At 59.1% G+C, this 12,863-nt stretch overlaps 1 protein-coding gene across 5 annotated transcripts in view; it reads left to right on the forward strand.

Moving 5' to 3' along the window:
- The window catches only part of GAK (cyclin G associated kinase), a 48,331-nt gene that overhangs the window by 18,141 nt on the left and 17,327 nt on the right, over window positions 1-12,863 (forward strand). For all 5 annotated transcript variants that reach the window (XM_043448518.1, XM_043448520.1, XM_043448519.1 and 2 more), the window contains 7 exons: window positions 316-405; window positions 1,517-1,652; window positions 1,853-1,965; window positions 3,440-3,497; window positions 4,872-4,995; window positions 11,896-11,945; window positions 12,636-12,784. In XM_043448518.1, the coding sequence (XP_043304453.1) occupies window positions 316-405; window positions 1,517-1,652; window positions 1,853-1,965; window positions 3,440-3,497; window positions 4,872-4,995; window positions 11,896-11,945; window positions 12,636-12,784 (720 nt within the window). The remainder of the gene's footprint in view (window positions 1-315; window positions 406-1,516; window positions 1,653-1,852; window positions 1,966-3,439; window positions 3,498-4,871; window positions 4,996-11,895; window positions 11,946-12,635; window positions 12,785-12,863) is intronic.

The raw sequence follows: 12,863 nt of genomic DNA on the forward strand, positions 1-12,863 counted from the left end.
CTGCAGCTCACCCTGGGGCTCTGGTCACAGCACCTGGAGCGGGTCCCGCAGCCTCGTGACCCCAGCCCGCCACGCACCCTCCTCCGCTGTTGGTGGTTCACGAGGACTCCTGGGTGCCGCTGTGGTGGCTGCCGATTCTTTGCATCCATGGTGCTGGCCCCATGTGCCCAGCCCGCTTCAGGGGCCCCCGTGCAGGGCCTTGTGTGACCACCCTGGCCAGGCCTCCTGACCGGCGCCAGGCCCCGCTGCCCGGGATTGCCACAGCAGCTGTAACGGGCTTGTGCCTTTTCCTCTGACACATTCTCCTCTCTTCAGATCACGAGGAACACGACGCCCATGTACAGGACGCCAGAAATCGTGGACTTGTACTCGAACTTCCCGATCGGCGAGAAGCAGGACATCTGGGTAAGGCGGCTGGCCCCTGGTCCTGGGCAGCCCGACTGGCCCCTCGGGGCCCTGGTTGAGGCTGCGGCCACCTGGCCCTCGTCTCCCCTTTCTCTTCCTTGGTTCTTCCTCTCCTCCGGTGGTTCTTTATCCTTTTCTGCAGCCCTGGTGACGCTGTTAGTGGACAGGCGCTGACGGTGGGGCGCTGAGGGGTGGAGGCCGGTGTTGCCCAGCCCCAGCCCGAGACGGGTTGTTCCTGCATGCCTGGACCTGAGCTTGTCTGGTCTGAGCCCCTTCGAAGGCTAGGGTTCACAGAGCCACAGTCTGCGTGGCCAGCGTTGGGCCTTCTGGATGGCCTTGCAGTTGTGCGCTGACCTGGTGATGCTGGAGCTGTGACTGGGCCCGAGGCCTTACGGGGTCTCAGAGTGAGGTCAGGCCCATCTCTAGGACACGTCCCGTTGGTGGAAGGCGGCCCCTGTGTACGCTGAACGTGGGGCCTGACTGGGTGGGTGTCTGCTGACGCCTTGGTTCAGCATTAGGGCTTGGAGCTCAGGGAGCCCTGCTCCTGCCCATCCGAGGTGCCCCGCGGCCTCCCTGGTGCCCTGAGAGCAGGGCACCTCCCTGAACCCCCACCTCGGCTCCCATCCTGGTCCAGCAGGCCCGTGACCCACGGTCCCAGTGCTTGGGGAGCCTTGTGCTGGTGAGTGGAGACTGGTGGACACGTGTGAGCTGGTTGACTCCAAGTGGATGCCTTCAGCCCATCCCAGCCCAAGGACCACATGCATGAGCTGGAAGGCGGGGCTTGGCCTGGTCTGGGCCCCGCATGAGCCTCAGTCCCCTCAACGTGCTGGACAGTCTTGGTTTCCTGTCCTCCTGTGGCAGGTGCTGTGGTGGAGGCAGGGAAAGGGTGCGGGGCTGGCAGCCCCCGACTTGTCCCTGGCGCTTAGCATGGCCCCTTGGCGGGTAGAGCCTACCCTGGGGTAGGAGCTTGGTGTTTGGAAAGGACTTTCTCATCAGAGAACGGAGGGTTGGGCTTTATTGGCCACCCTGACCTGGCTGGTGTCTGCGCCCCGCGAGTGTAGACCGTGGCCAGCGGGCGGGGCAGAGCCGGCAGGCCTTCCTGTCTTTGCAGGCCCTGGGCTGCATCCTGTACCTGCTCTGCTTCGGGCAGCACCCGTTTGAGGACGGGGCGAAGCTTCGTATCGTCAATGGGAAGTACGCGATCCCCGCCGACGACGCACGCTACTCCGTGTTCCATGGCCTCATCCGTGAGTCCCACCCTGAGCACGTGTCCTGAGTGGCAGCTTCTGCTGATCTTGTTCTTCACATTGTCCTTCCCCGCTTGCTTTTAAAAGCAGTAGTGTAAGCAAGACACGGGCCTCCAGGGCCCACCGCCCTGCAGAGTGAGGGGTGCTGCCCGCCCGGGGCACCAGCCCTGCTGCCCTCAGGAGTTCTGCCTCTGCCGTAGGTGCCATGCTCAAGGTCAACCCGGAGGAGCGGTTGTCCGTCACCGAGCTGGTCAACCAGCTCCAGGAGATCGCAGCCGCCCGCAACGTGAATCCCAAGTCACCCATCACCGAGGTGGGCTTCCACGTGCTGCTTGCGATGATGCTGTGTCATTTTAGAGCCAGGTGGTCAGGTGGTCTGGCTTCACTTGGCTCTTGCAGAGGGAGCAGCCCCCGGGGTCTCCTGAGGGGCAGTGTGCTGCCCTGTGGGTTCCTGGAGCCGGGAGACAGAGCCCGGGGTGGGGCTCAGAGGTTCAGAGTGGGTGAGGTTCAGAGAGGCCAGTGGCGAGGAGGAGAAGGCCGCTGAGGCAGGTCGGCCTGGGCTGCCCTGTGGTCTTTTCAGAGAACCTGGGCCTCCGGGTGGGCCAAGTCTCGGGTGGCGTTTGGGCCCAAGATCCAGGGGCAGCCAGCCCATGTGTGCCCCTGAGGATGGCTCCACAGGAAAGGCAGAAGTGCCTGAGGAAGGACACAGGCTGCTTCCGCTGGGGCTCGTGAGCACGTGCTGCTCTAAGTGCTTCTAGAACCTGGGACAGACATCAGCCCAGCCCTACACCCCGCTGTAGGGTTTTTCTGGCCGGGGCCTCAAGGGAGAGAAGTCAGCTGGTCCTCGGGGCAGAGTGGGCACACTGGCCCGCCCCGATGCACTCTTGAGACCAGGAAAGCACCGGGTAGGAGACTGGGCTGGAGTTGGGAGAGCCGGAGGCTCTGTACGCTGTGGCCTGGGGCCTCCGAACATGTTCCCCGCGTCCTGGGCTTGTAGCCTCAGAGCACTTTCCCTGCAGCTTCCGAGCTGGTGTGGAGCCTGCAGTCCCACCAAGAGGTGCTCCGTGTTTTCGGGAAGCTGATGAAACAACAAAACAAAGTTTTTGATTTCTGAGTGAATGACACAGTTGAGCTAAGACACATGTGTCTGACATTTCGCGGGTGTTATTTTTAAGACTCTTTGGAGCAGTCCATTTATCATTGACCACTTCCGGTGCATCACGTACCATAGAGGCCATAATAGAGTGTTTCTTGAGTTTAATGTGTCATGTTAACCTGAAGGTAAGAATGCTCAGAAACTCTGGAAGAGACTTCAAAGAACTTTTGCGTAGCTTGTAGAGAGTGGACGCGGAGCTGCAGTTGCTCCAGCTGGGAGAGCGCGAGGGAGTGGGTTCGTCTGGTCCCGTCGCGGGGAGCCTCAGGTCTCCAGGGCGGTTGTGTCACAACGGCAGCTGACGCGGCCTCGGGCTCAGCCCCCGGGACACGTGCTGTGCTCCGTGGCCGCGCTTCCTGGCGGTCATCCCGCCTGAGCCTCCACGGGTCCCGCGCTGTGTCCTGTCGACGACAGGGCCTGCGGCCTTGGTGGGTGGGGTGGGTTCACGGCTGCTGCCTGTGTTGTGAATGGAGCTGTGTGCCTGGGTGGCCCCACGGATCAGCCCTGGGGTCCAGGACTCGTCGGGACCCTGGGGGGTCCTTTGTGGTTCTGTAATGAGCCAGGTGGAGGAGGGTGGACTTGGTGGGCGACGTGTCCCGATTGCCTGGCCTGACGCGAGTTTGCACCTTTCCAGCTCCTGGAGCAGAATGGAGGCTATGGGCATGCGGCCCCTCCCGGCTCCACGGGCAGTGGTGAGTATCCCCGGGACCCCAGTTCACGATTCCTGAGCCGCCCCTAGACTCAGCAGGGCTGTTCCTTGGTGAGGCTCAGGACCAGCGAGGGGGCCAGAGGCCGGGCACCTGCCTTCTGCCCTGCCCGCCATCGGGGCAGCCTGGGTCCTCTGAGCCCCAGCCTTGCCCAAGGGGCTCTGGGGGGACTGCCTGTAGGCTGCCTCAGCCTTGGGCCCCCGGGGGACTGGGTGGCCGCAAGGGTCTCCAGCGAGTGTGGCCCCTGCCCGGTCAGATGCGGGGGCTCCTTGAGGCCAGCCCACGGTGACCCCGGGGGTGGCCCCGGAGGAGGCGCGTGAGGGAGCAGAGCTGCTGTGTGGGGACCACAGGGGCCACGTCTGCTCACTGTGAGGAGGGCTTGGGTGGGGAGGTGGGTCTGGCGGGGGGCAGGGGGCCGGTGGACTTTGTTCACAGCTCGGCCGTGTTGGCTGAGAGGGTTGCTCTTGATCTGCTAGTTAGCCTGGGGGTTCTGGGGGCCGGTGCAGCCAGCCCTCAGTGTGGCTGCCCCGGAAGGTTCCAGACACGCCTCTGCCCTGTGTCTCCAGGGCCATCCCTACCTCACTGTCAGGGTCATGCTGCAACTTGTCGCCTCCAGGGCTGATGCTGGCAGCTGGCCGGCCCGTGTCCTGGCTCCTTGTCCACCAGAGTGGCTCTGGCTCAGCTGCCTCTTTGGGGCACAGTGTGGGGGGCCACTTCGAGGTGCCTGGACAGACACGCCACGTGCGTACAGGGTGCCTGGCAGAGGGCTGGCGTAGGTGTCACACACGCATTGCCCCTGGATCCAGAGGCCACCAGCCGCCCCTCACGGGTGCGTGTGGAGCCTCCTTTCCGTCCTCACCTGGACTTGTACACTCACGACCGCGGTGTAGTCATGCCCTGGACCCTGGTCTCGGGGCCTTTGTGGGCCGCTGCTCCGGCCTCGTCAGGGCGGCTGCTGGGGGCCTGTTGCCCTGCAGACCAGCAGAGCGGGGGGCCGCCGTGGCCTTCCTGTGCCGCACGCGGCCCTGCTCCTGCCCCCTCCTCTCCCCTCTCCTCCTCACGCATCTGCAGCCTGCGTCTGTGGGCGTGTTCGTACCTTGCGTACCAGCCTGGTCACCCCCGCTGGGCTCCAACATGTGTCTGTCAGAGGCAGGGTCCCTGCTGGTGTCTAGCAGGCGCTGGGAGTGAGTTGGGTGAATGTCTGGGACATGGGAAGAGCCTCATGCGCCCAAAGGCGCATTTCTACCCAGTTCATTCTCGTGCCGGGGCATGGAACACAGGTGGAGGATGCCGGCCCAAGCTGAGGGACGTGCCTGCTGTGGCGCCCGGGCTTCTGGACACGTCTATCTCTGCCTGCAGGTCTGGTGGTCGCTGAGTACGAGCAGCCTTATGGCGGTTTCCTGGACATTCTGCGTGGGGGCACCGAGCGCCTCTTCACCAACATCAAGGACACCTCCTCCAAGGTCATCCAGTCCGTTGCTAAGTGAGTTAAGGATGCACGGGCACATGGGTTCTCTGCTGTGTGATTTTTAAAGCCTTGGGTGCGGACCTGCATCCAGACGTGCAGAACCCGCACTTAGGGCTGAGTGAGCGTGCGTGCTCAGCATCAGCCTGGCCCCCCCACGCGAGCTCAGGCGTCAGCACATTCCTGCCCTCACGCTGGAGGGCATGTGCTGGAGACCATACACACTGGGTCTGGGCCGTGTCTCTCCTGAGGGTGGCCCTGTCCACGGAGACGGCAGCCACGCACACAGCCTGCTTGTGCTGTCCTGCGAGAGGTCTTGGCTTTGACCGGGGAGCGCCAGGAGTCAGGTTCTGTCTGACATGTGCTTGCCTCGCTGGGGCAGGGGCGGCCTGTGTGTCTGCGCCGTGAGCCGCTGGGTGATGCAGCCCCCACACAGTCATGCAAGCCTCACTTGTCTTCTCTGTGCCGTGGTTGTTATTGTACGTCCACGGCTGCCCTGTGTTGGGGACACAGGCAGGGGCTCACGTGCTCGTGCATGAGGGTGAGTTGGCGTGTGCGTGCACGCATGTGTGTTGTGTAGGTGGACTTGGTGGCGCCCCAGTGCTTTGCCTCTGACGTGATCGTGTGGGATGAGAGGAGCTTGGTGTCCACCCAGCGCGGGCTTTGGCCGGGCAGGGTGCCTGCTCGCCCCTGCGCGGTGAGGCCCTTTGTGCTGCCCGGGCTGCACCTCATTGCCAGCAGGAAGGTCAGAGGCACATCTGTTGGTCTGGTACCTGGCTGCCCAGAGTCCTGTCCACAAGAGGCGGCGTGGCCGTCGCGGGCCGGAGGGCCCTGCTGTGGGCGGGCAGAGGGCCCTGCTCGGGGCCTCCCCGTCAGCTGTCTGTGCTGCTGCGTCCCGGGGGCGGAGGGTGACCTCGCGTGTGGTGGCTGCCCCCAGCCTGCAGCTCCCCCTGCACTTCCGCTGACGAGGTGCCCACGGCCGCACTCACATCCTCCTGTCTTCCTCCCAGTGGGGTTCGTCGTGGGGTCTTGGGTGGACCCGGCGGGAACAGCAGGCTGACGGCAGTCAGCAGACTTGAGAGAAGCTGCCCGGCCTTGCTGGGAACCGAGTCCCCACGAGGCTGAGGTGCACGCCTGTGGGGCCAGCCTTGCTGGAAGCCCCTCTGAGCACCAGGGCCAGGTGGGTAACTGCTTCTGGCCCGGGATGCCCCAGTGCTTGTGAAGCTGGTTTAAGGTACGGGCCTGAGCGCACTTGTCTAGGGGCTCCATGCTGAGGCCTGGCACAATGATGGCCCTGGACGGTGACCTGTTACTGCACTCCCCACAGCAGGGCCAGGACGGGGTGGATGGGACCTCAGACCCTCCCTGAAAGCAAGGAGGCCGCTCCCCACACAGGGCAAGACCAGATGTGGGGACCCAGCTCTGGACGCTGGCTGGGGGAGGGGCATCCCTGCGGCCACCGGCTCGCAAGTGTGCGGGGAGCACACCCTGGGCCTGTGGGCCTCGACCCCCAGGTGGGCAGATGGTCTGCAGGGAACGGCCTTCGCCCTGTGGGTCAGACAAGCGCAGCAGCCACGATGCTTGAGCTTGCCAGGGGCTTTCTCCAGGTCTGGCACAGGGTCCAGTCAGGGCCTGGTGACAGGGCCCCTCCAGGGCCACTCCACTCCGGGTCTGCAGGCAGGACCCTTTCTCGGGGTGTGTGAACCCGCCCTGTGGCCTCTGGCTCGCAGTCCTGATCCTGAGCTCCTGCCCGTCTATGGTCTCTTGTTGGTTTTAGGCCCAGGCCCCATATGTGCACATGTCTGTGTTCTCTTGTCGGTTTCTCACTGGCTTTAGGCGCAGGCCCCACAGGTCAACACGTCCCAGGCCCCACACGCCAGGTTCTCAAGGCCAGCTCCGCCAGGCGCCCTCAGTTCCCAGTGTGGTGTGTCTGACCTGCCCACCCCCGTGCTGGTGCCCTGGTCCCTCACAGGGGCAACAGGGCGCGTGGCTGGGCTGTGCCAGCCGCCCCAGCACTCAGCGTCCTGTGTGCAGCCTCGTGGCCTCGGCCTGGGACGCAGACCTCCGGCCGCGTGTCCATGTGCACTGCTGCTCTGGCCTTTGCTCTGTTTCCTGACGGTGTTTGTTTCTCCCGCTGACTCTGTGTCGTTCGCTATAGACTGTGAACGTAGCGAACGTGGCCGGCACTCTCCACGCCTGCTGCCGGCGTCGCTCGGGCACAGGTTTGTCCACACTCCCTCTGCGCCCTCCGTTTTCTGCCGTGGAGGCCTATCCTGCCTGTCTTGTCAGTAGAGCGGGCCTGCCCTGGCCTTCCTGTGGTCGGGACTCTGTGCTTTCACTGCCATGGGCTTGGGTTCTGTCCTTGATCAGGGAACCCCACGGTGCAGCCAGGGGGAAAAAGAAAGACACATTGTAAATGTTTCAGTATACTGGAGATGTAGCTTTGATGGCTCTGTGGTTTCAGGTTTGGCTTTCTGATGCACCTGGACCTTCCTCTGGGGACTTTGCTCGAGCCCTGCTCAGCCCCCGCACAGGAGGTGGGCACCCCCTCTGCCCACCCGAGGGCGTCAGCTGCCCTCACTCAGCTCTGCTTGATGTGCGGTTGGGAGTAAACCTGTCACGTTGCTGTGTGGTCTCTGAGGGTGTGGTGTGTTCCCCACCTCATGGTTTGTTTCAGGACAGCCAGTCTTCAGGGGCTGCCTCTCCTGGTGGCCACACGGTGCAGGCAGGGGTCGGGGGTGGGCGGTAGCGAGAGTGACCGACCCTCCCAGGCTGGACCTGCAGAGGGAGCCCCCCGCCCTCCGCCAGTGAGGAAGACCGAAGCAGTAGACTGCAGTGGGGAAGTCGGCTGTCTTTAAGTTTGGGGGAATTCACATTTTAGAGGTCATGTTGCTCCTCAGTTCATCTACAAATTCTTTGCTTTAAAAATGAAAATCCTGATGTTGCCACAGATTCTGATCCCAAAATTCACATGTAAGTTACCCAAAATTGCCAGCAGTGTTTTTAAAAATAAGAACAGAGACAAACCTTATTTTATGTCAATTTTTTTCAAGCATCTGTTGTTAGATGTGTTTAGACTCATCCATGACACGTACTTAGGGAGGGGTGGTATGAAACATGAGCTGTGAGTCTGAAGAAAATAACAGATTAACGAGTGTATATTGCTGAGATCATGGGTATGTGTCAAAAAAGAAAAAAATTGGATCTCGTATAATAACAGCAAGATATAGTAGATCTGATCTGTTAACAGATCTGATCATGAAAAGCCATTTCTTAGGAAAAGCTGATAATATGAAGAGATGTTTTTTTAACACCAGAGTAAGAAAGATTTGTTAAATGTGACCAAAAGCATATAAGCCTTGGAGAAGTGGTTAATAAATTTAAATGACTTAAAAATTCTCTGTTCCTTGAAAAAGCACATTTCTTTAACAAGAGAACGTGGCAGTGGATTGGGAGTAAATACGTTCAAACTGTGTGAATCATGACTAGTATCCGTAGGATTATAATAAGTTTCCCGCGAGGCTCAGTTGGTAAAGAACCCACCTGCAATTGTGGGAGACCTGGGTTCGATCCCTGGGTTGGGAAGATCCCTTGGAGAAGGGAAATGGCTACCCACTCCAGTATTCTTGCCTGGAGAATCCCACGGACAGAGGAGCCTGGCGGGCTGCAGTCCATGGTCACAGAGTCGGTCATGACTGAGGGACTTAGCGCATGGAGGTTCATGGCTTCCCAGGTGGCACTAGAGGTAAAGAACCCGCCTGCCAATGCAGGAGACAAAAGAGACGGGGCTTCGGTTCCTGGGTCAGGAAGATCCCCTGGAGGAGCACATGGTAACTCACTCTAGTATTCTTGCCTGGAGAATTCCCTGGACAGGGGAGCCTGGCTGGCTATATCATCCATGGGGTCGCAGAGAGGTGGACGTGACTTGGTGACTAAGCAGCAAAACGAAGTGTGAATAAACACAGAAGAGGCTCAGCTCTGTGCTGCTCGTAGACCGCGTCGCTGGGTTGTGTTTTGACCCCCTCTGACAGTCTGTCACCGGTGCATGCACTGTGTGCACGTTGGCACACAGGCCAGCCTCACTTGCCTGCATTTCTCACACAGGCAGGTCTGTGCCAGCCCCACGTCCGCGAGTCTGTAGGCACCTTTTCCCAACAGCATCTGTTCACTTTGTGTCTCCACGTCCCATTTGGTAGTTCTTGGAACACTTCAGATGTTTCGTCATTATTGTATGTGTTGTTGTATCTGTGATCAGTGAGTGGCCTTCCATGTTGCTATGAGACCCGCTGAAGGGCTTGGACGACAGTTAGCGGTTTTCAGCAATGAAATATTTTTAATTGAAGGGATGGCACTGTCTTTTGGGCATAACAGACCCCAGAATAATGTGAACGTAACTAATACGCGCTAAAGTCTGCATGGCTCACTTTGCTGGGTCCCAGCTCACTGCGGGGGACTGGAGCCGAGCCTGTCGTGTCTCCACAGCGCCTGGGGTTGGATTAGTAGGGATGAAGCACAAGCTGGAATCAAGATTGCCAGAAGAAATATCAATAATTTGAGATACGCAGGTGACACCACCCTAATGGCGTAAAGCAGAGAGGAGATAAAGAGCCTGTTGATGAGAGTAAAAGAGGAAAGTGAAGACGCTGGCTTCAAACAGCACATTAAAAAGCAGAGACGTTACTTTGCTAACGAAGGTCCATCTAATCAAAGCTGTGATTTTTCCAGTAGTCATGTATGGATGTGAGAGCTGGACCATAAAGAAGACTGAGTGCCAAAGAATTGATGGTTTTGAACTGTGGTGTTGGAGAAGGACTCTTGAGAGTCCCTTGGACAGCAAGGAGATCAAACCAGTCAATTCTAAAGGAAATCGACCTTCAATATTCATTGGAAGGACTGATGCTGAAGCTCCAATACTTTGGCCACTTGATGCGAAGAGCTGACTCCTTGGAAAAGACCCTGATGTTGGGAAAGAGTGAAGGCAGGAGGAGAAGGGGATGACAGAAGATGAGATGGTTGGATGGCATCACCGATGCAATGGACATGAGTTTGAGCAAGCTTCAGGAGCTGGTGATGGACAGGGAGGCCTGGAGTGCTGCAGTCCATGGGGTCGCAAAGAGTCGGACACGACTGAGCGACTGAACAACAGCCGTCTGTTTTCTAGTCCTTGTTGCTTTCTTGTTCTTAGTTTGTTTTTCATTCTTTTTCTGTTTTTTTGTGGTTTTAATTGAACCTTTTCTGTGACCCCATTTTCTCTCCTTGCTCACCTCACCACTTAAACACCCTTTCTTTGCTATTTTCAGTGGTTGCCCTGGCGTGTGCAGTTCCAGCTGACCCAGGTCTGCTTTCAGACAGCATGCTATTCCTGACTTCACAGAAACCCTACAACTACCTTCCTATCCCCACGTCACTGCTGTTCACATCTCCTCAGTTCCCGAGGACAGGGTCTCGGGGTACAGAGCCCGGCTGCTGGTTTTTCTCCCCGCACTGCAGACACCTGGCTTCACTCCTGGCCTGCGCGGTCTCTGGGGTGAAGCCACAGGCGTAATTCTCACCGCAGGCCCCTATAGGTGGTGTCCCCTGCCCCGAGCTTCTTTCAGGATTTTGTTTTTATCTTTGATTTTTCTGGAAGTTGAAACTGACATGCCCTAGGGTAGTTTTTCTGGCATTTGTCCTGCTGGGTGTTCTCTGGGCTTCCTGGTTCTGTGGTTTGGTGTCTGACGCTGATTTAGGGAAATTCTTAGTTAAAATGTATGGCGTGCCTTCTGTTCTTCCCTCTCTTCTCCTTTTGGGGTCCCCGTTATGTCACAGGCTCACTCCACAGACCTTGGATGTTCTGTGCTGTCCTCCAGCCTGTTCTCTTGGCTTTTGGGGATTCTGTCAAGATCTAGCTCAGAGGTTCCTCCTCAGCCACGTCCAGTCTACTCAGCATCAAAGGCAGCCTTCTTTTCTGCTCAGGGCCTCCACCTCGCGTTTCCTTCTGGCTCTCCCTTAGAATTTCCACCTCTGTGCTCACTGTCTGACCTGCACACTGCCTGCTTTATCCGTCAGCGCCCTCAACACACCAGCCCCGGCCGTTCCTGGTTTTTACGGCTGCTGGGTCTTCCTTACTGCATGGGCTTTACTCTCTTGCGCCGGGGAGGGCTGCCCTCCCGCTGCGGTGCGCAGGCTTCTCCTCACGGGGGCTTCTCCTCGCGGGGGCTTCTGCTGTTCTGAGCACGGGCTGCAGGTTGTGTGGACCCAACAGTCACAGCCCCCGGTTTCCAGGGCAGAGGCTCAGCAGTTGTGGCACTTGTGATGCACGGTCTCAGTTGCTCCGCGTCATGTGGGATCTTCTCAGATCAGGAATTGAATCCTTGTCCCCTGCATTGGCAGGCATGTTCTTTACCACTGAGCCACCAGAGAAGCCCCCACCCCAGCTGTTTTAAGTTCCCAGTCTGATAACTCCAGCGTCCCTGCCATGTCTGGTTCTGATGCTTGTTCTGTCTCTTTAGACTGTTTCTTGCCACTCGGCGCCTTGTAATTGTTTAGCCAGACATGATGTACTGAGTCAGAAGCTCTGTCTTCATTTTTGTTGTCATCTCTCTCCCAAACCCTCTCTCAGTGCCCACTTTTAGTACTGAGAGGATAAAAGTCCTTCCTGTCGGGTCCTGCCTCCCCCTCGCAGTTTATAATTTCTCCTTCACCTCGTAGGTAGATGTCACTCCACACGTGCACACGCACGTGTCTATTTTGTAGGCAGATGGCACTCCATACGTGCACATATACACGTGTGTGCAATCACCCAGGCACATGCGTGCACGCTGACAGGCTGCAGCCTGAACCCTGCAACCTCTCAAGGACTTGCTTCAGTTTCGGCTCTCACGAGTTAATGGTAGAAATTTCCTGTAATAACCAAGTTCCCTTTGTTCTTAATTCCAGCTATGCGAAGGGAGATCTGGATATTTCTTACATCACGTCGAGAATCGCAGGTACGTTTGCCAGCTTTAGTCGTGAGGACGTCTTCTGGTTCTTTCCTGCCTGGTGACGTGTGCCAGGTGCCGGCCTCGGGTGTCCATCCCTGCGTCCAGTGTGTCCCCAGGCCCTGCAGCCGGTAGTCTTGTGTCAACCCAGGACCCCGGTCAACCCCCCCCACCTCTGGTCTGGAACGTTCTGGAATGCTGAGGTCTTCAGAGAAGTGATGTGAGGCCACACATATTAAGTCCAGACGCTTGGAGACCCTGTGGTGCTTTTGGCTGTGTAGAGGCTGAGTCTCAGGAGGGTCTCGGGGGCACTGTCCAGGGATCCCTGGGGAACTGATGAGCAGCAAGGCAGGGCCTAGGGGCCTCTGATCTCCCCTTCTCAGGACCACCGTACTGATGGGCCAGCAGCCATGAGCAGTGGGGCCTCACACGGCTGACCGTCTGGCCCACAGCTGGAGAGGCTGCAGAGGCCTCCGATCCCCCCTTCTCAGGACTGCCGTACTGATGGGCCAGCAGCTGTGAGCAGCGGGGCCTCACACGGCTGACCGTCTGGCCCACGGCTGGAGAGGCTGCAGGGGCCTCTGATCCCCTCTCTCAGGACTGCCACACTGATGGGCCAGCAGCCGCAAGCAGCGGGGCCTCACACGGCTGACCGTCCGGCCCATGGTTGGAGAGGCTGCAGGGGCTCCTGTCTTTCAGTCATGTCGTTCCCGGCGGAGGGTGTGGAGTCGGCCATCAAGAACAACATTGAGGATGTGCGGCTGTTCCTGGACTCGAAGCACCCAGGCCGCTACGCCGTCTACAACCTGTCCCCGCGGACCTACCGGCCCTCCAAGTTCCACAACCGGGTGAGCAGCGGACTCATGCCGATGCTTAGGGTCCACCCTGGACACCGCCTGGGTGGCGGGGGGCGGTTTCTCGAGGATC

Source organism: Cervus canadensis, chromosome 26 (genome assembly GCF_019320065.1).
Source record: "Cervus canadensis isolate Bull #8, Minnesota chromosome 26, ASM1932006v1, whole genome shotgun sequence".
NCBI lineage: Eukaryota > Metazoa > Chordata > Mammalia > Artiodactyla > Cervidae > Cervus > Cervus canadensis.